The sequence below is a fragment of the Struthio camelus genome, chromosome 3 (genome assembly GCF_040807025.1).
Source record: "Struthio camelus isolate bStrCam1 chromosome 3, bStrCam1.hap1, whole genome shotgun sequence".
In the NCBI taxonomy this organism is placed as follows: domain Eukaryota; kingdom Metazoa; phylum Chordata; class Aves; order Struthioniformes; family Struthionidae; genus Struthio; species Struthio camelus.
Window position 1 is genome coordinate 107,430,055 of NC_090944.1, and position 23,143 is coordinate 107,453,197.

The 23,143-nt window shown below is 43.3% G+C and overlaps 1 protein-coding gene across 3 annotated transcripts; it reads right to left on the reverse strand.

Moving 5' to 3' along the window:
• Positions 1-2,502: 2,502 nt before the first annotated feature.
• On the reverse strand, positions 2,503-23,012 carry SUPT7L (SPT7 like, STAGA complex subunit gamma). 3 transcript variants are annotated; one of them, XM_068939572.1, is made up of 5 exons: positions 22,898-23,012; positions 21,975-22,459; positions 15,445-15,769; positions 13,175-13,412; positions 2,503-8,809 (listed from the first exon to the last, which is right to left on the reverse strand). In XM_068939572.1, the coding sequence occupies exons 2-5, from the start codon at positions 22,385-22,387 to the stop codon at positions 8,547-8,549; spliced, it is 1,239 nt and encodes a 412-aa protein (XP_068795673.1). In that variant the 5' UTR covers positions 22,388-22,459; positions 22,898-23,012; the 3' UTR covers positions 2,503-8,546. The 3 variants fall into 3 exon arrangements, with proteins under 3 accessions (XP_068795673.1, XP_068795672.1, XP_009667419.1); XM_068939571.1 differs by having other exon boundaries at positions 21,975-22,623; positions 22,898-22,941; XM_009669124.2 differs by lacking the exon at positions 22,898-23,012 and having other exon boundaries at positions 21,975-22,775.
• Between the last annotated feature and the right edge of the window lie 131 nt (positions 23,013-23,143).

Below are 23,143 nucleotides of genomic sequence, written 5' to 3' on the forward strand. Positions count from 1 at the left end.
CAAAAAAATAAGAAAACTGTGGCAGAAACTAAGATGAATAATCTTACCACATTTTTTTCACTTGAAGCAAAACATGCTTTCTAAGTCAGCTTTCTGATTTGAGACAGACAGCAACAGCGTACAGCAGGGCAGCGGGAGCATGGAAATGCTGGCAGGACCTGGAGAGGAGGATGGAGGATAGGGGTAAAAGGATGGAAGACAGACAAACCTAGGTAAACAGTCAGGAGTGGCATAGGATGAATCGAGGTAGCAGGATGTTTGGATGGGGCATAAAACTGAGTGTGAGGCAGAACTATAGAGACAGTATGGTATCAGAGGTGACATCCAAGATTTGAAGGAAAAGCACTCGGGGTGGATGCCAGGGCCCTGATAGGCACTGGAAGCAAGAAAGACCCCTCACAGCCTCCAAGCCATTCTTCCAGCTCACCAGCAGGGCTCAGTTGCCTATTGACCCTGCCAGAGCAATGGCACGTGCAGCCCTGGTGCAGAAGCAGCCACAGTTCCCGAGCTGATTTCCCACAGGAAAGGCTGGTTCCTGAGCGTGGGTTGCATCTGGCCCACTGAGCCCATACGCCCAAGAGTGCTGCAGCTAGCCGGGCATGAGCGCAAAACGGGCTACCGCCCCATCACCCCCACACGCAGAAACATGCATACCAGGGCTGGATGTACCCCCAACCCCGCTCTCCCAGCAGCGGAGCCCCCTGCAGCAAGGGCACTGGGGCACCAAGCCATCCCCAAGGGAGACTTCATCATAAATCGCAATGAGGTCGTTTTCTTTCATTCGAGCGTTTCCATAGCAACAAACGGAGGCGATTCTAATCTCCAAAATAAAAGACACACTGAAAACGACATGGTTTGGGGTTTGGGGTTTGGCAGGAGAAGGGAGGGGTTGCTTTTGCAGCCGCAAACAGCCCTCCCTGGGCTGCAGCGTCCCCCCGGCCGGCAGGCCCCCTTAGCTGCGTGCGGCCAGCACCACCACGCGGCCAGCCCCAGCCAGCCCGCCACAGCCGCTGGGGACCGCCAGCCCCAGCTGCTTTTGCAGCAGGAAAGGGGGGCAAAAATCAGACGCACAAGAGAGCTCACGAAGCACGGTCCCCCCCCCCCCCACCGGGATTTCGCTTATCAAATGCTCTGCTTTGCAGCAGCCTGCGTATTCAAGGCTACCGCAGCACAGTCTGAAACGGAGCCAATCCCCCACGCTTTTGCTTTTGCACCCAGAGAAAGGCCCTTTCCCGAGCTGATGCTGAGGTGCAGACTACAGAACCGAACGCCACACCTCCTGTTCAGGCCATGGCTGAAATCTAAGGCTCCCCTCTTAATGTCTGCAGGGACCTTTGGCCATCTGTGCGCTTCAGACAGTACCCAAACTGCTACCCAGCAGGACAGCAGAACAGACAGGAGAACGTTTTAAGGAGGAAGAGGAAAATAGGGCATTCCCAGACCTTTATACCACAAATTCAGCTTTTTAAGGGAGAAAAAGTTGGTTTGTGCTACAAATCTAATCAAACACCATAATGAAACGTCTGTAGTCAAACTCCTGTTGACTTCCATAGGACCAGGACACGGATTATTCTTCCCGCTGAGAATATTTTCCATCACTCAGTAGATCACTAGAAGAGTCCTGGCTGCAGTACAGAGATTATAAAAGCGCAGGCCCTTCAGTTCCTGGAGCTGAAGGAGGAAAAATTGGGATGCTAGTAAACTCACGCTTAGTCTACTGGGATGTAATCTGGATTGGTGATTAGTATTCTCTTCCTCCAGACTCTGTCACGGAAGTGGAAAGTTCACCCTAAGACCCACCCCTGGCCTGGTAAATTAATTCATAGTATATGCTTCAGTGGACAGCAGTTGCATGACAGACTGCTCTCAGGTAAAAAGGTACTATTACTGTTCCCTGTCTCCTGGCCGAGTAACAGAGGCCTATATCCTAATTCATGAGGTGCTATTTTCAACTGTTTGGCAGGGCTATCAAGTCTGAAACATCATTCCTTAGCTCCACTATGACATGCAGAGCAGACAGGAAAATATTCTATTCTGCATTCATTGCAGTGTAAAGCAGTCCCCAATAAAAAAGCATTATGTAGAACAAGCAGGCTAGCACATACAACAGCAAATCACAATGCTTGGAACAAGGCTCCTACGCAGTCTTGCAATATAATCAGTACTGCTTCAGAAAGAGCAAATTGTTTATGCTAGATGAATGCCAATACCAGTACTGTGGGAGTAGTATCATCATCTCTGGGACTCACTAACACTACCACCCGCTTCTCTCCTCCCTCTGACACCAATAAAAATAAGACTTCCAGTTCCTCTGGCCACATCCTGGAGTAAAACATCCCATGTCTCTTCGCTGAGGTATCTCAGTACCTTGCTCAGACCTGCAAAAGGTGTACTCCAAATTCCATGCAAGGGTAGACAGAACTGCAAGAACAGGCCTTGTGTTCACCACACCTTTCTTCAAAACAAACCAAAAAAAGCCACACAACACCTTTAGGATTTTTATTTCCAGAGATGTTTTTATTGCCTTAGAAATTACAAATAAACTCTCTCCAGGAGAGAAAGAAAATAAAAAGCCTGAAATACTTCCAAGAAATTTTGCTCCCTATAAACACCGGCAAAGTTACATATTTTATTCACGAGCAGGTAAAAAAAATTTTTTTTAAAGTAAAATATCCTTCACACATAACGTGCATTCGTTTCAGAATTAAGCACATAATCAGATTGGCCTCACCTACTCTACATAATCTTATTTTCTTTTTTTTTTTTTTCAATTGTAAACTTCGATGCAGGAAGCATCTCTTTTTCTGCACAGCATCATGCATATTCAAGGTAGTATGGATGGTGCTGGAATTAAATCACAACGTAGCAGAGTCTGAGATACAGCTGTGTACCAAAGTTGTTACACTGATGTTTACAGTGACCCTTGTTGGATGCCAGGTAACACTCTTCAAAAGGAATAAAGATACTTCCAAAGCAAAAAAGGCATATGATATACAGCAATCTCTCACATACAATCCTGTATGATTCCCAGGCAAATTAATTCACAAGCCTAGTAATTCACAGATCTTGCTCTCCAAGTTGATATCAAAACTCCTACCAATTTCAATTAGGACAAAACAAATCCCTAAAGACATCAGTGCCACTGGACGTGGCAATATGGACATTTTCAATGCTCAATATTCCAATGCGCCATCCACTCACCTTCGGAAAGAGAAGAAAGATGAGACAACCAACAAAAACACAGACTACTGAAGAGGGTGGGTCAGCACGGCCCTTTACCAGCAGCCATCCAAAAACAACCACCGCAAGAGCAAGGTTTCACTCTAACTAGCTGCATAACCTCACTATGACCTAAAATTTGAGGGTTACATGGTCAATGAATTCCTCACTAGCTGTCCAAGGCTACATTAACACCTAGCAAAATCTTAGTTGATTCCTCCAAAGAGTATATGGTCTGTATCTGACCTACTGAGCTAGACTTGAAGCTTCACTATTTCATGCAAGATAAATCCTGCTGTAGATCTAAGGGATGTAAACGTTTGGTGAGGAAAGGCTCACCCAGAAAGTAAAGCTTCCATACGCACAAAAAGAAATTCTGAGCACACAAATGTCAGAAGGAACAGTTATAACGGGGAAGAGGAGGTACGGATTTTACTCAGTCATCCTGTTTTTTAAATGTACAAGCTACGCTGATGCATTTCGCATCTCTCAGCATAAACAAGCCTCCTAAAAGGAATCAATAACATCTCTCCTACACTGCAACGACACAGTAGAATCAATAGAGGGTGAATTTCCACTGTATTTAAATATACTTGAAGCACTCAGGCTTGGCTTGTTGCAGCTGTGTTACGGGGTGAAATGGGTGTGGAAAAGGGGATGTGAAATACAAAGGCATGATTTAGAGTAAGACAGAGCATCTGTACTTGAGTAATACAAAGAAAGCACTTAAGATTGAGGTTTAAGAGGTTTAACTAAAGCACTGGAGAGCAGCAGATTTTCATTCTTAGCCCATTCCAAGTCTTGCAAATGAGCTAGCAATGCTGGCAGCAGCCACTCTCCTTTAGCTCCTGGCAATGGCGCAGGGGACTTTCCTTAAATATCCTGGCCTCACAAATACTTTATGACAACAGTCTGGCAAAGCACACATGCTACAAGGCCTGATTACAGGTGTTCTCATACAATATTAAAGATAGACACAAGACCCAAAGCAGGTTGAGCCTTAAGCCCCAAGTCAGATAAATTCTCTGTGTTGCTGAGAACACTGGATCTGTTGTTTTATATCAGATGGGCATTCTGCATTTAGCTCAGTATCGCAACTTCTATGGAAAGCACAACTCAATGCACAAAAGAGGAGGAAAACCCCCTACCCAGTAGGGGAAATTTCCTCCAGTTCCTGAACAAGGAGGGCTTAAGTCTGGTCATTTCACTTATATCGATGCTGTGGAAGTCTTCACCTAAGCTAGTGAGGTGGAACTCACTTTATGAACCCTGCAAAAAACAGGCACTTCTAAAATACCATTCACCTGACCTGTTTTAGACTTCTACTTCAGGGCCAAATGAACGGTGTCCTAAAAATGACTGTTTCGCTTCAGCTGCAAATGGGGCTCGGAGCAACAAATGCAGATGCAGATATCTGAGTGAGATGACCTCACCTAAACTACCTGTCTTATACCTTGGCAGTTGCATAGGATAATTGTGCTGCAATTCTTTATGCTGAGTAGTTTTGCTTACATCTAGTATCAGCAACAATCCAAAAGGAAGGAAAGCTCACAATTCTCATAATACTCTCCAAAGCATCAATGTGCGGGTTTTTTTTTTTTTTTACTTAAATCTCAAACAGACTTCTAAGAGGCAAATAGGACTATTCTCTTTTTACAACTGAGGAAACAAACAGGAAGGTTGCAACTTGTCTAATGGTAACTCTGAGGGATCAAAATAAAGATTTCCTTATACACCAGTCCTCTGTTCTAACTAACTCTGCTTCAAATGGCTAGAATTTAGCCCCTAGGAGGAACCTTTAAAACTGTGATGGGCCATTTTAACTCCAGTGTCCATAAAAGCCTGTGGTCACTCATTCTTACTAGAGATGGAGGACTTTTATGTTTGGCTTCTACTCTATAAAGTGGAAGAGAAATACAGTCACCAAAAAAAGAATTAGGACTAGGCATGTTATACAGAAACAAAAAATACTATGCCTGGATCTCGTTCTTTCAAAAGATGAACTTGCAATTTTAAGGACAAATGGTAGGCTCAGTAAATCTCCCTCAAACATCCCAATGGGTTACAGGTATAGAACCTTTTTAAGTGGCTGCTCGTTCTTGATTCATGTTCTTTCTAGCTTCTTTGAGAGATACTCACTGAATCAAGTTAAAGACTGAGTTGATCAACTGAGGATTGTGCAGAACAAAAAAAATTGTCATCAGTCAGCTGGGCCATAAAAACAAGCAACAAAATAGATTCTGTTTCAAACTAAGTTGTCAAGATAGAGACTTTGAACAGCAAAACTTAGCCAGTCTGAAGCTGCTGCACTCAATCCCATGGAACGAAGAAAAGGTTTTCATTGCCAGTATCAGCTCTAAGCAATAGCAAAAACTGCTTCATTCTCTCTGGCAAACTCTACCTTGAACAGCTGGCCATCCACTTCTCTGATCAGAGGATCAACAAACAAACTAGGGACTAAGCTCTACTAACAAGGATGAATTGGTTGAGAATATGAAGGTCTTGGCTGCAGCAAACACAGGACTGTGGTGTTTAAAATGCTGAGAAAAGTGAACAAGACAAATTCTAGGCTTCAGGAGGGCAGATTTTGGCTTAATCATGGATCTTCGTGACAGGATCCCTTGAGGGATTACCCTGGTGTTCCAGCAAGGCCCAGGAGCGTTCGTTGATTTTCAAAGACAACTCCCTCAAAGTACAAGAATGGTCCATTCTAATGAGCAGAAAGTCAAACAGGCGTGACAGAAGGCCAGCACAGATTAACAAGAAACTCCCGACTGAGCTCAAACACACAGAAAAAAAGTACAGAGGTGGATGTGTGCTGGCTGACCAGGTGGGTTATAGAGACACTGCCCAAGCATGCAAGGACAGAGTTAGGAAAGCCAGGCTTAGCTAGAGCTGAAACCAGAAAGAGATGTGAAGAACAAGAAGGGGTTCTGTAAGCACACTGGCAGCAAAAGAAAGGCTAAGGAAAATGTGGGTCTGTTGTTCAATGGTGCAGGGAACCTAATGACAAAGGATGCAGTTGTACTTTATGGCTGATGTACTCAATACCTTTTTTGCCTCTGCTTTCACTGATAATGTCAGCTCACAGGCCTCCCAGGTCCCTTGGCCTACTAGCAGAGTGTGTGGGAATGAAACATTACCTACAACAGAAAATGACTGAATTGACAAGAACTTGAGTCAACTAGACATACATACATCCACAGAGCCAGATAGGAGGCATCTGGAGGTGCTGAAAGAGTTGGCTAATGGCGCTGTAAGGCCATTCTCTAGCATCTTTGAAAGGTCATCACAATCAGCAAAGGCTCCTTGACGACTAGGAAAAGACAAACGTCACATCCATCTTCAAAAAGGGAAAGAAAAAGTACCCAGGAGCTATATGCTGGTCAGGTTAACCTCAGTCCCTGGGAAGGTTATGGAAAGGTTTGTTCCCAGAAACTGCTTCCAAGCATATGAAAGCAAGATTTATCCACAAAGTCCAACTGATGTTCAGTAATTAGTAGTATCCTTCAGAGATCAACACTTTAATACTCAGGTCTTTACTAATGACTTAGATGATGGGATGGCGTACACTCTCAGCAAGTTTACAGATCACACCAGTTTGGAGGGTAAATATGTAAAAATGCCGGAGGACAGGGCTGCTATTCAGCGGGACCAAGATAGGCTGCAGAAATGGACTCACAGGAATCTCATGAAGTTCAGCAAAGGCAAATGCAATCTCCAAATTCCAGGACCTGGGATAGAAAAATCCCATACAATGCTACACGCAGGACACTGACTTCTGGAAAGTCTACTCAGCCCTGGTGAGGCCTCACCTGGAGTACTGTGTCCAATTCTGGGCTCCCCAGTACAAGAGAGACATGGCGCTACTGGAGGGAGTCCAGCGGAGGGCTACAAAGATGCTGAGGGGACTGGAGCAACTCTCCTATGAGGAAAGGCCGAGAGAGCTGGGCCTGTTCAGCCTGGAGAAGAGAAGACTGAGAGGCGATCTCATCAACGTGTACAAGTATCTGAAGGGGGAGTGTCAAGAGGATGAGGCCAGCCTCTTCTCCGTGGTGCCCAGTGACAGGACAAGAGGCAACGGGCACAAACTGACACACAGGAAGTTCCACCTAAACCTGACAAAAAACTTCTTGACTGTGAGGGTGACAGAGCATTGGAACAGGTTGCCCAGAGGGGTAGTGGAGTCTCCTTCGCTGGAGATATTCAAAAGCCGTCTGGATGTGATCCTGGGAAACATGCTCTAGAGGACCCTGCTTGAGCAGGGGGGTTGGACTAGATGATCTCCAGAGGTCCCTTCCAGCCTAAATGATTCTGTGATTCTGTGAAAGCAGCTTTGCAGAAAAAGACCTAGGGTCCTGGTGGACAAGTCAGACATGAGTCAGCAGCAAGCCCTTGTGACAACAACAGCCAAAAGCATAGGAGGCTGTTAGCAATGGTGTAACCAGTATGTTGAGGGAAATTATTATTCCTCTCTATTTGGCACTTGTGATACTATGCCTGGAGAACTGTGTCCACTTTTGTGCTCCCCCTTACAAGAAGGGCACTGACCTACTGAAGGAAGTCCAATGGAAGGCCACCAAGACGGTTACAGGGCTGGAGAACAGGATGTACAAGGAGAGGCTGAGGGAGCTGGGTTTCCATCAGCCTTAAGAAAAGGAGGCTAACAGGAGATCTTGCTGTTTACAACTACCTAATGGGCAGGTTAAAAAAGATGGAGTCAGACTCTTCTCACAGGTGAGCAATGATAGGATGAGAGGCAACGGACACAAACTGGAACGTGGGAAATTCCAATTAGACATCAGAATTGTTTTTTTTTCTTTTTATGAGGGTGATCAAATATTGGAAAATGTTGCCCAGAGAGGTTTGCAATCTCCATCCACGGGGATATTCAAAACTCAACTGGGCAAGACCCTGAGCAACCTCTTTTAATCAGTCCTGCTTCAAGCAGGGGCTTAGACTAGAGACCACAGGAGGTCCCTCCAAACCCATATTATTCATTGATTCTATGACTTAGCAAATCTCTTCACAACTACTTTTCACTGATAACTTCCTCATTCATCTGCTCAAGCAAGCCATGATACCATCAAAAGTACAGAGTGATCTTCAATCTCATGAGTCAGGATGGAGTACAGAAGCTCGCAAAGAGTGGAGAAGATGCGTAGTGGTCACTACGCATCAAACCCCTCGTAGTAATATCATGTAAGGTCCCTCAGACACCAGGGCCAGCCCTGTTTATATGCCATAGCCATCACAGTAATCTCTTGGCTCATTTCAAGTTTGCATTACACAGCATCAGGACTAAATAAAAAGATCCATTTTCCTTCTCACATCTTCTTCATCTTTTTCTTGCAGCGCTGGTTGAAGACAGGTGAGGATCCCATCAGACTGTCAGCAGAATGAGAACCGTAGCTGCTCTCAGAGCCATTGGGGCTCTGTGGCATCCCAGCTTCACTCATGCCTGACATGGGCTCCTCAAAGACATCGCCACCTAGGACTCCATGCCCAGGCACATTGCCCTCCTCATTTTCCTGTGGCTCCATTTTCACCTGAGCCAAGGTCCAGAGAGGGGAAGCATTCACCTCAGCCCCTGGAGAGAGAAAAAGCACACAGCAGTCACAGAGTAAAAGGATAAATTACAAATGGCAAGTGGGAGCAAGGGACAACAGTATTGGTAAAGAAAGAATAAAAGCAAAGCTACAGGTGAACTAGTCTTTGAAGAGGTGAACAGTCTATTTGGGGAAAAAAACTTAAATAAAACACCCCACCAATTAGAGTGAAGCCATAAATAAGAAGTCTGTTGGTGGGCTTTTTTTTTTTTTTTTTCTTAGTAGCTCAGTAATTGATTCTCTCAAAAAATATGACGCTATCCTTTCACAGCAATCTACCATGTGATTTTCTCCATGAGAAACAACCTAAAGAGCCCCCATCATTCTCCAGGAAGGAGTGTCTCAGCAGCAATGAATATGCCAACAGCACACAGACTAGACCCTGTACAAGAAAGATTTAAGGTGTTGAGGTCAGGAATTTCCTTTAAAGTGTCAGCCACAGTGGACTTCTGGCAGTTCTGCAGGGGAACTGAGGGGGCACAGAACTAGGTAGATGAACAGTCTCAGATATAAACTCAAATACAACTTCCAGAACAGAGATGCAGAGACATGAGAGCTGCTCAGTCAGTCAGACTGCCTGCCTTCTTGTATTTGACACCTACAGGTCTCATCCCATCCTTCTGCAGAACAGAAAGAAACCCTCTTGGCTCAATTGTACAGAGTGCAGACACCCCGCTGGGAGATGGGTCGTTTTCAGAGGATAGTTTGCCACAGGAATAGATTGTACATTATTTTAATGGAACTAGCCATGCCAGTTGAGGGGGATCAGAGAGGGGCAGGGGGAACAAAACAAAACAAAAGAACAACTAGACGGTGAATCCCAGGTGATGTTTACAAATAAGGGAGCTGGAGCAGTCCACGGAATCATATGGATTTTTAAAAAATGACTGATTAAAACAATTACATTAAAAACATTCAGAACTATCAAACCTTTCATCTAGACTAACTGCATGGTCTTCCTTTGATTGCTATCATCCTCCCATCTGCTCTTCCTCGCTCTATCATTGAACTCATTTCCTGCATCTAATCCTATCAAAAACACTGCAAGATAGCTTAATCAAGATAAAACTAAAATCTTTTATGTTTGTGCGGCATCTTGCATTGTAAGACTCTGAATGGACTCGGGGCTTTTTAGTAGTACCATAACATTAAAAAGTGATAACAACTGGAAATCTTGGACCACAGACACTTTTAGGAAGTCTGTGAAGGCTGAATTAATGATCTACCAAATCTTTGATCACTACGCCATTTGTATACTCTCTTTTCCCCTTGATTCTAGTCAGGGCTCACAAATCTGAGCCAGGATATCCACAGAATTCTCAGGTTGACTGCAAACAAATATCAAACCCACCTGCTTCACAGAAATCAAAATGGTTCAAAATACAGGCCACAAACTTAATTCCTCTGTCACTTGTTCAAACCTAACTCAGATCAGAATCAACTCTAAATTGTTATAACACAGCTGGCTAGACAGGCAAATCAAAGGAACCTTCTCATTTTAATTAATTGCACAAGGGAAGATTTGCCAGTCCACACCAGTGTTACAGTTTGCGATACTATTTTTTCTAGGTTTTGGACTAGTGTGCAATCTGAGCAGTTTGAGGATTTTCCATACAAGATTACAAAAGTGTACTTTTTGAAAACAGCAAATGTTTTATCCCCACAAGGAGTAATTATAGATTGCATATATCTGCTTTATAAGCAGATAGGCATTTATAAGCACTATAACTGCTTATTTATAGTTTTTAAGAGAGATAAAAATGCTACTATTACAACTGATACTAATTGGGCATCTTGCTGAGAGGGGCATAAGCAGCCCAGAAATTAATAAAGCTTGAAATCACCTCTCACTTTTAAATCTGATCCCCTTAGTGCAACATTAAGTTCACATGGAAAATAAAATACAAACTAGGAAATCAGCTTTAGTGAGTTTTCCAAGCCTTTTGTCTCAAGGGACTTGGCTACAGTTTGAAAGCACAACCAAGCCTCTTGTACTGAGCCAAACCGATTGCAGTTCCCTATTACTAGCAGTTATACAGAAAACAAGTCTTTCATCATGTGTTTGTACTGTGAATTCTCCTTTATGAAGGAGTCGGGAATTTTCTCCAGAACAGCTTAGCCCAAACTAGGGCTTAGGAGATCTTTGTGCAGACAATACAGCCCACATCAGTTCAGGAGTCAGACAGCAAGCAAGAACGAAGGCGCTTGCTGATGTCCTGCAACCTTAACAAAAAGACCCCTTTAATTACGAGTGAATGTACTCCTCTCAAGGACAAGGGAGACATCATTAACATGCTGTCAGTTCCACCAAGTTACAGCCCTGGTCTACACAATAATCAAAGCTGCTTACTAAATTTACTGTTTTTCTTTCATCGTTTGCTCTACATTGCTCAGGCTTATTCCTTTCAGCTCCATCACCTGTCATTGAGAGTGTCACTAATGACTAACACTACTTAAGCAGTGACACAGGACATTTCATCTTCAAAGGACTTTAACAACAAAGTACTTTACAAACGAGCTAATCTTCATGTTATCCTGCTGGGTGGAGGAGCAGGATCCCCAGTTTTGCCTCTGTTTCCCCATCTGCATTGAAATTAAGCAGCTAGCCCATAATTGGGCATAAGCAGAAACACAAGCAAAGCATGGAAAGTTGTAGCCCTTAGACAGGGATGCATTGCTGCCCTCCTCATGGACCTCACACTTGTATTTTCAAGATGGTGGTGTTCTAACCGCAGCAGCATTTTCTCACTCCATGTAGATATTATGCTCTCTTCTGCCTGCCCAGCTCTAGACTGGGACTTCTTACAGTGATGAGATTTCCAAAGGCCCTTGTGAAGTGAAGAGGGATTTTCAGGGAGGAACAGAGCACTTGTATTCTTAATTAGAAAACATCAATCTGATATCAGAGAGGCAAGAGGCATTTAATATACAGCTAGCATGCTAACCTCTGGGTCTCAAGTGGTAGATGCTAATATCAAGCTTTTCAGATGAATCACTCGCAACCCCACACGGGCCAGAGGAGTGTGCTATTCCCTCTCCCACAAAAATGTGAGCGCTTCGTAACTTAGAGGTACTAAAGAAAACAATATGAGCTTCCAGAAAAACATGAGATGGATTTGTGCTTTTTAAAATCCAGCAGAATGTTCTATTTTTTTAAAACAACCGATAGGCTCAGAGGTCTACTGTTCCCTCAACATACATGATACTTAGATTAGGGCTAACAGGAGAACAGACTCAACGGCTGTTAACTGGATTTTTAGGTGAAACATTTATTACTGTAGTGACTGGCAGAGTTCAGTAGGTTCTATACAAAAAAGACTGTCCTTGGTACGTGAATGCCTCCTTCATTTTCCATAAAACTTAGCACTATTAAATAGCACAGAGAATAAAACTTGTATATAGATATAGAACAGGCACAGCAATAGCAGATTCTCCCACCCTAGCTACCAGTATGCTCTAGTACACCAAACATAGAAGCATGACTTTGAGGAACAGAGTGCAGTCTCCATAACCCACCGCTTCATTCATCATCTCACTTTTCATGGCTGCAGCTAACTACAGCAGGTTTTGGAGTAGAGACTCCAGAATAGCAGAGCGTCCCATGAGCCCAGTTCACACAAGTTATTGATAAGCTTTCATGAAACAATAGTTGTTGCTACTAGGATGACTTCCAAAAATGGAGGACAGTAACAAGTATCACTACTATTTCCGTTACTCATTCTGTGCCTACAGCACATAAGGTCATGAATTAATTCCTGTCACAAGGAATATGGCCTTCAACTTTTCAGAAGTATGAATCTCTGGACAATAATATCAGGCTACCTGAAAAAAAAAAAAAGATCCAGTTCTCCTCCTTAATACAAATGAGAACAAAAACCCAGTTTCTTTTATTTTAAGCTAAAAATAAAATAAAATAATCCAAGAGTTACTTTCATCTTTGTTACATCAGACTAGGCAAAAGCCCCCAGTACTTACATCTGCAACAAATACTTCAGTTTTCAAAACAGTAATAAAGACTGTAGAAAAACAGTCTACCTCACACCAATACCAAACCCAAGAATGTTCCTCCTCCCTCTAAAAATAAACACCCTATAAAATACTGGCTTCTTCACAGTCCCTGTCTGGGCTAAATATTTAACAAATTCCAGTAACTGATATCTTTGATTCTTTGTTTTGTATTTAGAATTTAAGCAAGGGCATTTCCCCATCAGCCCCTAATATTTTTACTGAAGAGTAAAACATTCTTCTCCCTCCTGTTCCTCACATTTAAATCTGCTATTAAAAAGGGAAACAAGACCACACGGACAGCTGAGGGACTGATTCCAGCAATGGCAGGGAACACCTACCTGAAGCCTGTGGGGAAGCTTCTACTTCCAAGTTGGCAGAGAAGCGCTCACTCTGAGCTCCAAGGACTCCAACTGGCAAAGACTGATCACCAGAAGCCAAATCTCCTTCTAGCTCCTCACTTATGGGGAAAGTGATATCGCTGACAGGTTCCTCCTTAATCTTCACAGGCTTTGTGTCTTCTGCTGCCTTTTCAGGATTGACAATCTTCTCGTACTCTTCTGAGAGCTGCTTGCTAACCTGTGAAAGATCATTGCGGGGAGAAAAAGAGGCAGAAGACTTCAGAGTCTCTGATAACAACTACATTGCAGAGTGCTCTCTTCCCACAACATTACTAACATCTGACCTGAGCAAACAAGTAAACAGGTATCAGCTACACAGTAAAGATTTCTGCTCCTTAAAGCATACCTTCTGCCTCATATCAAGGAACTTGAAAAAGAAGATTAATTGATTAACATATCTGCTTAATAAATATGAGCACCTCTATTTCATAGATGATGAGACCCAGAAATTTAACCAAGAAACCAAGAAATTTAACCAAGAAACTGTGGCAAATTTAACCAAGAGCAAGAAACAAAAGCAAAGTGCCTCAGCCTTGCCCTTTGTTTTTAACTATAAGGCTGTCCCTGCCTTTGCCACTACCAAATTTACTCCAGCATAAAAATCAAGCAGCTCTCACATTCATCAGCGTCTGTAGTCACGACCGGCAAGGCCTGGCTGCCTTCTGTCAGATCCAAAGCAAGAACACAGTAGAAGTCTTCCCCAGTCAGACAAGTGAAACTAGTACAGGAATGCATTCTGGAAACAGCTCTTTACTTCTAAAAACTTATCAACCGTAAGCAATTAAAAAAGTAAAAATTTCAAATTTAGCCTTACTTCTAACAGATGCTTGCTTGTACCAATGAATCCCAACATTCAGGGAATTGTGGTCAGCCTAAGGCTTTTTACAGCAGAAGAAAGAATGAAAAAGAATAGCAAAGCTTATTTCCTTCCTCTAGACATACTTCCCAATACAGAGGCTACTGTGGACCCCAGCCCTGCAGAACAGAATGAGTAAGACCATGACCAGGTGCAGGATGAGACTGAACTGCATTAGCAGAACAATGCAGAAAACTCAAATTCCAGCAGCAGAGAACATCTGCATATCAGGATGGAACTGCTAACTACACTCAGCGTTTCATAATTTTTCAAATTAAAAAAAAAATTGACTAATGCAAGAGGATCTTTTAACTAATGCAATCAGCCCCTTTGAACAAAAATGTTTTTAGTGAGGACAGATCTTGTTTATGTCATTTTTATGTACAAACCTCAGAATCCATCATGATTTACATACTGCATACATTGGCAGGTGTCTCTGATTTATACTGCCTCTCTAAGCCACAATATGCCAAGCCCGGTAAGAGAAAGAGCACAAGTTAGCTATTACAAGATGAGTCAACTGGCACACAGATACCAGGAGGAGGAGAAAGGCATAACCCCTGGAAAGATTAGGTAAGGCAGATTTTGCCTTTGGTCAGGGACTAGCTACTTGATTCAAGTCTTTTTTTGATGAGTAGGAATAGAATGCTCAATTCACACGCCTGTATTTCTATGAGTCCATAAGGGGCAGAAAGTCTTTTATCATTTAAATAAAATGCACATGTTTAATTTCATAGAATACCTGGCCCAAAAGAAACTATTTCAACCCACCTCATTCCAAGGGGATTTAACAATTCCTCTCCTTTATCCACAGAAAGGCAATTCCCACTAGAGTTGAAAGCAGCAACTGTTTAACAGCTCAGAGCAGTAAAATACTACCCTATATGCTCTACTGGACTGAACTTCCTGTACAGCTCAAGCCAATCAAGCCACTGCATAGCAAATGATTTTTGTTCGCCTGCTTATTAGTCTTCTGAAACGTTAAGCAGCCAAATGCCCCAACAAAGCAGAAATTCAGTTGATCAGTCAGTACTGATTTTACTTCTACTTGGTATTCTTGTTTGGGCCAATCATGAGTTGGAGCTCTCCTCTTAAGCGCAAGTAGGCCTTCAGTACAGCATTCTTAGCCTCAGTGGGGACACAAGTAAGGGGCTCTCTCTTCCAGTCAACTTTACAAAAAAAAAAAAAAAAAAAAAAAAATCCCATTTTCCCCTTGCCTTGACAACTCCCCTTCACCCCCAAGGGTTTTCTAATTGTATTTTACTACAATAAGACATAAAACTTGCTAGAGGAATAAACAACTATACTGGGGTTACTTTTCTTAGCACTTAGAGCTCCCTATTGTTCTCCTCACCTGAAGCATGTAGCTGTGATAATCCTTAATGCGGTGCTGCCAAAACTTCTGCAGCGAGAGCACACTGCCAATGCCCACTTCATGGAAGACCTGCTCCATGACATCAGGGAAAGGTGTGTGCCCAAGTCGAGCTTCTCGATCCACTGCGAAGCGCAGTAGTTTGGTGAATTTCAAGCAGTACTCATGGGCGATGTCTGTCAGGGTCTCCAGGACACTCTCATTGGCGCACTCAAAGCCTGTGTGAGCAAGGATGGTGGCCATTGACTGGTAGAGAAGCTGACGGCAAGAGGACCAACTCAGTTCAGTCACAGGCTCCCCTTTTCCTCTAAAAGATAGAAAGGGAAAAAATAGCATCCTTCCAAAAACTGAGAGAAAGATATCAGTTCAAAAGATACTCTCATTACTAAGGTGATCTACAAGGGGAAAGTAAATTGTTTGGGGCCCTCCACAGCCTATGAACAATATCTAGAAAAGTTTTTTTTTCTGCTTTCCCTTCTTCTCCTCCCTCAAAATCAGCACTGCCACGTCTCATTTTCCCTCCTAATGCTGCAAAAATCCTTGGGTGATTCACGAACGTAGGATGCAAGTCTTCTCAACCCTTAAGCAACTCCCTTCCCACCCAAGAGCTTTTCTCCTAGAGAAGTGAATTGAATGGGACCTTGACAAAAACAACAACAACAAAAGCATTTTAAATAGCATAAATGCAAATCATTTCCCCTCTCAGTTAATTACATTTCTCTTCCTTATTATCTCTGAAGTCACAGGCCTAATAGTCAGATACAGAGGCTTCTGGGATAGAAGATATGAATTTATAATGCAAAAAAAACACATAAAAAACAACAAATGGAATACATGTCTTTATATATTCACCTCATAAAGCTACACAGTGGCCAAAAAGATCATTTTGCTACCCCCATTTCTAATAGTAATTTGGCATGACACTGAAAGAACTATCCCAATATGCAACATAAGCAGTGAACACAAAGCCTTGCTAGGAGGCCTGAAGAGGTCCTACCTCAGAGCAGCATTCCTTAGCCTTGGGTTTGAGACCTCTTTTCTCTGAGTTGTTAAGAGCTAAGAAGTGGCAATCCAGCATAGAAGAGGCAGAGAACAACTGACATGAGCATTTCAAGCATCATCACTCACAGTCAGGCAACTGAATTTTTCAGCAAGATGAGTTAACAAATAGAAATTCCACACAGGAAGAGAAGACAAGGCCTTTGAAAGGCAAACATACTTAAATCAAATTTCTAAACTCATGAGTAAACGTACGTAATTTATTTACCCATGTCACTAACGCTGTCTTCAGATGCTGATGTCAAAAATCAAGTTCCCCTTTGTGCTAAGTATGCTATTTTTTTTATACTTCCTTCAGCATCAATGGTTGAATTAAGCTAACAATTTCATCCTTCGTTTGTTTCTGATCAATTTCTTCTAACATCTTATACAACCTTCCCTGAGAATTCACCACTTCCCATACTCGCCCTACGCTATTTGTGTGCCATCACACAAGCTTTCCAGTAACAAAACCGGATTAAATAGTACAGGAATAGCATCAATGATTTATACAAAATGGAGACGCTAGTCTCACTAAAATTAAATTATTTTCTATGACACATGCATCAGGAACTCTTCAGTCTCACTGAAAAACTGGAACACAGAGCCTTAGCCCCCTCTGATCCTCAGAGATGACCCTATAAAACCATCAAAATATAGCAATAAAAAAAGATAACATTTCAGAGGAGTGAAAATGGAGAGTTAAACTTGGAGCATATCAGGACCAAAATCCTAGAGGGTTTCATTTTCAAGATCTCCAGGTCAGCACTTTCTGACTATTCCAAAAAAAAAAAAAAAAGGGGGGGGGAGGGGGCACAGAAATCACACCATATTAAGAGCTGCAGATGAAGGTACTACTAAGGGTTATGAAAAACAGCATGAGGATCTCCGGTCACCAATTCATCCGAGTTACTAACTGCTGGAAAATGACTTGCATCCCAATTCCTACTCAGTCATGTCACTACTTTGGAAAGAGGAGAGCAGGTGCTCTGACAAAATGAATTAAAAGATCGTCTCCTTAACAATCCAAAGTGTCATCCATGCTGTTTTTACATCTCCCTAACTCCCTCCTCCACCTCCTAGTGACAGATTTCAGAAGCTCACAAAGAGCCGTGTCTCATATCACATTGGAACAAGGATGTCAGATCTCCAGAAAACAACCACCAAAATATAAGACGGGAGATTTTTCTTTTTTAAGAGGTGGGAAAAGGGAAATCTTTTCTTTTTTAAACACAAATAAAGGACATCCCTCGCTGTCTAGTAGGTAGCGGTTGAGAGCATCTTATGTTACCCAAACTACCAAACTGATCATCATTAATACAGAGATAAAGAAATAGCTGTTATTGACACTATACCACTCACACAAAACACTTAGGCCAAATTTAAACAAGTCGCAGAATTCACTCACCTACTTCTAACGTGCAATACAGCAATCATTTAGCAATGCATATCACTACTCAGAAGCAGTACAGAACGTCATATCTGTTTTAATTTCTTTTCCACTGGGAGTTTAATTGCCAAGATTAAAATGCAGCCAAGTCACTATGCTGAAAGAGATATAATCAACTTGAAATCTAATCAATTAAAGACAGAGAGAAAAGAAATTTCAGGTACTGCACTCAAATCTAAATTCTCACATTTTTGTGGTGAGATCAGTCAAGTTTGGTTTTTGTTTTCCTTTTTTTTTTTTTTTTTTTTTTTAAGTTTTTCTTCCCTTGATTTCCTGCTTCCCACAATAAACAATAGGGGAAGGTGATTAAAATCCTGATTAGACAAGGAAGATTGAAACATTGCTACAAATGTTAATACAAATCAACAGAAGAAAAAATGTGCTTTTTCTTCCTCACCTTCTTTAACTTTCAGGTACCACCTAACAAGAGGGCAAACAAACAGAAAAAGACATAAACAACAAAATTTAAGTTGAGAGCAGCTGTCTAATGTTGAGCCTTCCCAAGAAGGAACAGGAAAATTCCTCTTTTTCTTGACCATCATGGATAGAGAGCCTTGGTCTTAGATGTCACCCAAATGCCCAGCACCCGCAAAAGTACTCTTATGAATACTGTCATTATGCAGAAGGCCTCTTTCTGCAACACTGACTGCTTTCCTGAAAGGCTCCCATTCACAACTGCCATCCAAAATCAAGCCTTTTTAACACATTATCAGTGTCATGTAGTCGCAAATAAACAAGAGAGCTTGCATCCCTAAGATTCAGTCACCTGAGATTAGCAAGACTGGCAATTAGGCCTGTTATTTGGAGATGATGCTCTTTACAGCAAGTATAGCACAAAATTTATCTCAAATGCTCTGAAACACTGGCCCACTTGTCACTCATCAGTTTTGTGTTTCCAGTTGAGATCTAGATTTCTATAGTCACCAGCACTAGATGATGTTTAAAAGCAAATCTACCTGCCAAGCACAAATTCATCAAACCCAAAGACTAGTCTACTCCCACTCCTGTTAATGAACTTGCAACATGCAGAACTTCACACTGGAACACAGGGACACATATGCCAGTTCACACCTATCTGGCTTATACCTCTAAGGGGGTCAGGAACACAAATGCAAAGAGTGGCAGAGAAGTCTGTTAAAAAAAACAGCCATGTACAGTCAAGAAAAAGCATCTAGGGAGGTACAGAATGAGTAGATAGGATTTCTTTGGAAGGTAGAGCCATGCTAGGTGGAGGAAGCTGAACAGAGAAGAAGGAAAAGCTAACTTCCATTTTATGTTAAAGAGTCTCCTGTTTAAACAGTAGTCGTAAGTCTACGGTTCCTTAGTCATTCTTCATCAATTATGCTTTAAGTTTACCTTCTGTTTCTATATCAACCAAATTCAAATAATAATTCTTTACTGTGTACTTTGAGAACAGTAACATCCACTGTTAAAAATCACCAAGACCAGATGGGAATTCACTCAGAAATACTAAAGGAATTCAAAGATGAAACAGCTGAATAGCTGTGGTGTATTTCCCCTTGCTTTAAACTGCCTTGGCCCATGAGGATCAGAAGGTAGAAAATGTGAAAACATTTTCTTTTAATGACTTCAGAAGAGATGTGAGGAACTGCATGCTGAGAAGCCTAATATATTCCGTTGCCTCAAGGAGATTCATAGAAATGGTAAGAACAGAATTAGAGGACGCATGGGTAAATATGATACACTCTGAAAAAGTCAAGACAGCTTTTGCAAACGTCCTGCTTCATAAGCCTCCTAAACTCCTCCAAAGGCATCAGCAAGCATCAACAAGCAAGTATGTAGAGATCTCTACCGTGGAGCTGAGGGCTTCCCACAGGGATCAGCACCAAGACTGAGGTTCTTCCAATGTATTTATAAACAGCTTGGAAAAAATGCAGGAGGGGAACAGTGTCCTGATTAAATCTGCTGGTTGTACAGACTTGTTCAGGGCTGAAAACACAGCAACAACTGAAATATAGCAGTAAATTAGGTTCTCTTTCCTCCTTATCTCAAAAGGGAGGAGGAAGCAGGGGTTGCAACTAAGGGGAAAAAATACAAGAAGAGTAACAGAATGAATCCAGGGGGCAACAGTGAAATAGAAGACAAGGGTGTGAGGTCCAAGGATCAAAATGAAAAACAGGGGAACAGAAGGAGACATGACAGGGTACTACATTAAATACACTTGTGGTCTGATTCACAATGGCTGCTCTTATATTCCTTTCTTTTTATGTCTAAATGTACCAACGTACAGTTTCTGAGACACAAGTTATTGCCAAAGAAAACAAAATTCAAATACTCGTTTAGTCTTTTACTGTAAATCTAGCAACATAAGAAGGCAGCATAAAACTAAGCAGTACTATCTTTTATCAAGGGGAAGAACGGTCTTCCTTAAATCATTCTACACACTAAGAACAAGCACTGGCAAATCTTTTAAACTTATTTTTGTTACTATAACTGCAGTTGCTGCTCTAATTCATGCAAGTGCCTTAAAGCAGTTAAGAAAAGACATATAACAGCAATCTGAAAGTCCTCTTCTGGAAAAGCATAAATGTGTTTGGTTTAGCAAGCACACGTTAAATTCGGGTCTATACCACAGCCCATTATAAAGTCACCCTCTGTCAACCACAACACATTTCATTTTGAAATTGTCTCTCTAGCTTTTGCAACCTAGTCCTTAAACTCCCCCACGTGGTTCATTGCTAAACAACATTTCTTTACTCTGACCCAAGATACTGGCAAGGGACAACAAAAAGACAAGGCAGTCTCAAAAACATGGCTCAGAGCCATAGAAAATTAAAGTTAAAGCTGAAGCCAAAAGTGAAGACAGAGCAGAATACCGCACACAGCACACGACTGTCTCAATTCTATGAAGCACAGTGCCAAAAGTAGCAAGAATCACAGGGCTCAGACTTTGTTCTATCAGAACTGGATTCCCTTCCTCCCTTTAGACAAGTTACTTTATTTCTTCCAAGAAAGAGGACAGTGTTCTTCGAAAAACAGGACTAAAGCAATGCTCTACTTTTCAGAGTGACTATGTCACCAGAAGCAGCATCTTTCAATAAAGTGCATTTTATTCCACTTCAGGTCATTAAAGATCTCGGAGGCGTTTAATTGATTTAAATGCATTTTATTGATGCACATTTTCCCCATTTAAAAAGCTAAAATTTATTATTCTCTCCTACATCATGTGCATTGGAGCGTGCTGTTTAATCTAAAAACTGAATGTTAGTGTGGTGAGGATTTACCCTTGAAAATAAACACACATAACACATGAAGCATCATGAGATTCTACAAGAAGTGCAGTACCTCCTAGTGAATTTAGTGCATGTTGGAGGGGTAGACAGGGAAACAACGGTAATACTATTTAAGCAAAGATTGGCTGCAGAGGTAGAAGCAACACAAGCTTCCTTTGCATCTTCTCCAACCCTTGGCTGGCGGAGCTGCTGTCGGAGAGAAAGGAACTCCCTTCACCAGCAATCGTTACCACATCTGACCTGACTACCAAACACCGACAAAGAGGGTCAAACATGGTAGTTATTATGTCACAGATGCTCAGCCGCTGAAAGCTAACAAGCATTAGTTATCAAGGCATCTTCTCAGAAACTACAACTAATCAGTCAACACCCAGACCCGCACCTTGAAAATTTCACTTACGATGAGCCTAATTTAGCTGTGAATAAGTGACCTAACTATAAGACTCCACATCCTGTAACTAGCCTTTTCAAAAAAAAATACCACTGAAGACGGTAAAACCATTCACAAACATTAAATCCCACACCACCAAGAGAGAAATCAGCACAACACATCCACGTTTTACAAACAGGAAACAAAGACGCACTTATTTTAAGCAACTTGCATGTTTCCCAGGCAAGAGAAGTCCGCATCTCTCCTTTTCCAAGCCTATTTTAATCTTTACATACAACTCTGTCCCTTCAGCTTAAGGGAATCCACTTAAGTCCATATATATTTAAAAACATTCAGCTTTCCTGCAGCCAAGAACAAACCCAAAGAAATACCAACATACCTGTAGAAATCACTCTCTGGGTCGCTGTGCCTCAACTGAAATGGCATTTTGGGGGTTTTGCTATCCAGAGGAAGCAGGTCGTCAGGGAGAGGTGGAGAGGCCGGACAAGAAGGCAGAGGTTCGTTGTCTTCAGTTTTGATGCCCTCCACCTGCTGCTGGTTTTGGGCCTGAGCCATGGCAATCAGGCTGCGTAACCGCCGGTTGTGCTGGATGAGCTGAATGGTGTGAATTGTGAGGCTGCAGGGCTCTGAGGGGATGTCCAGCATGGTCGTTGGCCGGGGCTTGTTGGCAGACGGCTGATGCAGCGGAGGATCTTGGACTTCCACAGTACGAAACTCACGCTGAAGCAAGTCGAAGGAGCTGCGATTGGCCTGGTTGGATGAAACGGGAATCTCGCCCCAATAGCGCAGCATTTTTATACGGATAACGTACCGTCCTCAAAGGTCCGGAGGAAGGTTACCAAATTTCATAGTACAGCAAGAGTCCTGTCGCAGAGGGGGAAAAAAAAAGGTTTTGGACAGCAGCCAAAACGGGCCTGGAGCTGATGCGCTGAACACAGCAAGCGCCCAACGCCTCGCTGAGGAGCGCAGCCTCCACCACGGCCTCGGGACGCAAGGCTCGCCCACAGCGGATTACAGCGTTGCGCCTCCTGAGAAGGAAAGAAAGAAACGGGGCGGAAGAAGCGCCGCGGTGAGCCGGCAGCCACGCCGCGGCCGTAGCGGGGGCTCCCGCCCGCCGCTGCCCCCACACACGGCAGACCGGCGACGCGCCCCGGCTTGCGCGGGGCGACCCGGGAGCCGCGACCCCCCCCACCCGGCCGGGGAACAGCCGCCGGCCCCTCACCCCGGCGCCCCCCGCCCGGGCCCGGCCGCGCCGCCCCCTCGGCCGCGGGCTCCCCCCGCCGCGGCAGGGCCCGCCCGTACCTGCCGCCGCCGGGGCGGAAGTCGGCCCTGGTCCGTCCCTAGAAGCGGCTCCCCCCGGAACCAGCGCTCCTCAGCGCGGGAGGGCCTCCCCCCGCCGCCGCCGCCGCCGCCACCAGCAGCACCGCCACCGCCACCAGCGCTAGCACCGCCGCCGCCTCCCGCCCTGCCCTGCCCTAACCGGAGCGACGCCGGCGGCGGGGCAGCCCCCGTCCCGCAGCGCCCCAGGTGCTGGTTCCCGGCGGGCTC

Excerpts from the sequence above, each read along its gene's own strand:
- SUPT7L (XM_068939572.1), bottom strand. The coding sequence starts at position 22,387 with ATGCTGCGCTATTGGGGCGAGATTCCCGTTTCATCCAACCAGGCCAAT. Across the intron at positions 13,413-15,444 it reads ATCACAGCTACATGCTTCAG|GTTAGCAAGCAGCTCTCAGA; the intron begins GTGAGGAGAACA and ends GATCTTTCACAG. Across the intron at positions 8,810-13,174 it reads AGCTTCCCCACAGGCTTCAG|GGGCTGAGGTGAATGCTTCC; the intron begins GTAGGTGTTCCC and ends TTCTCTCTCCAG.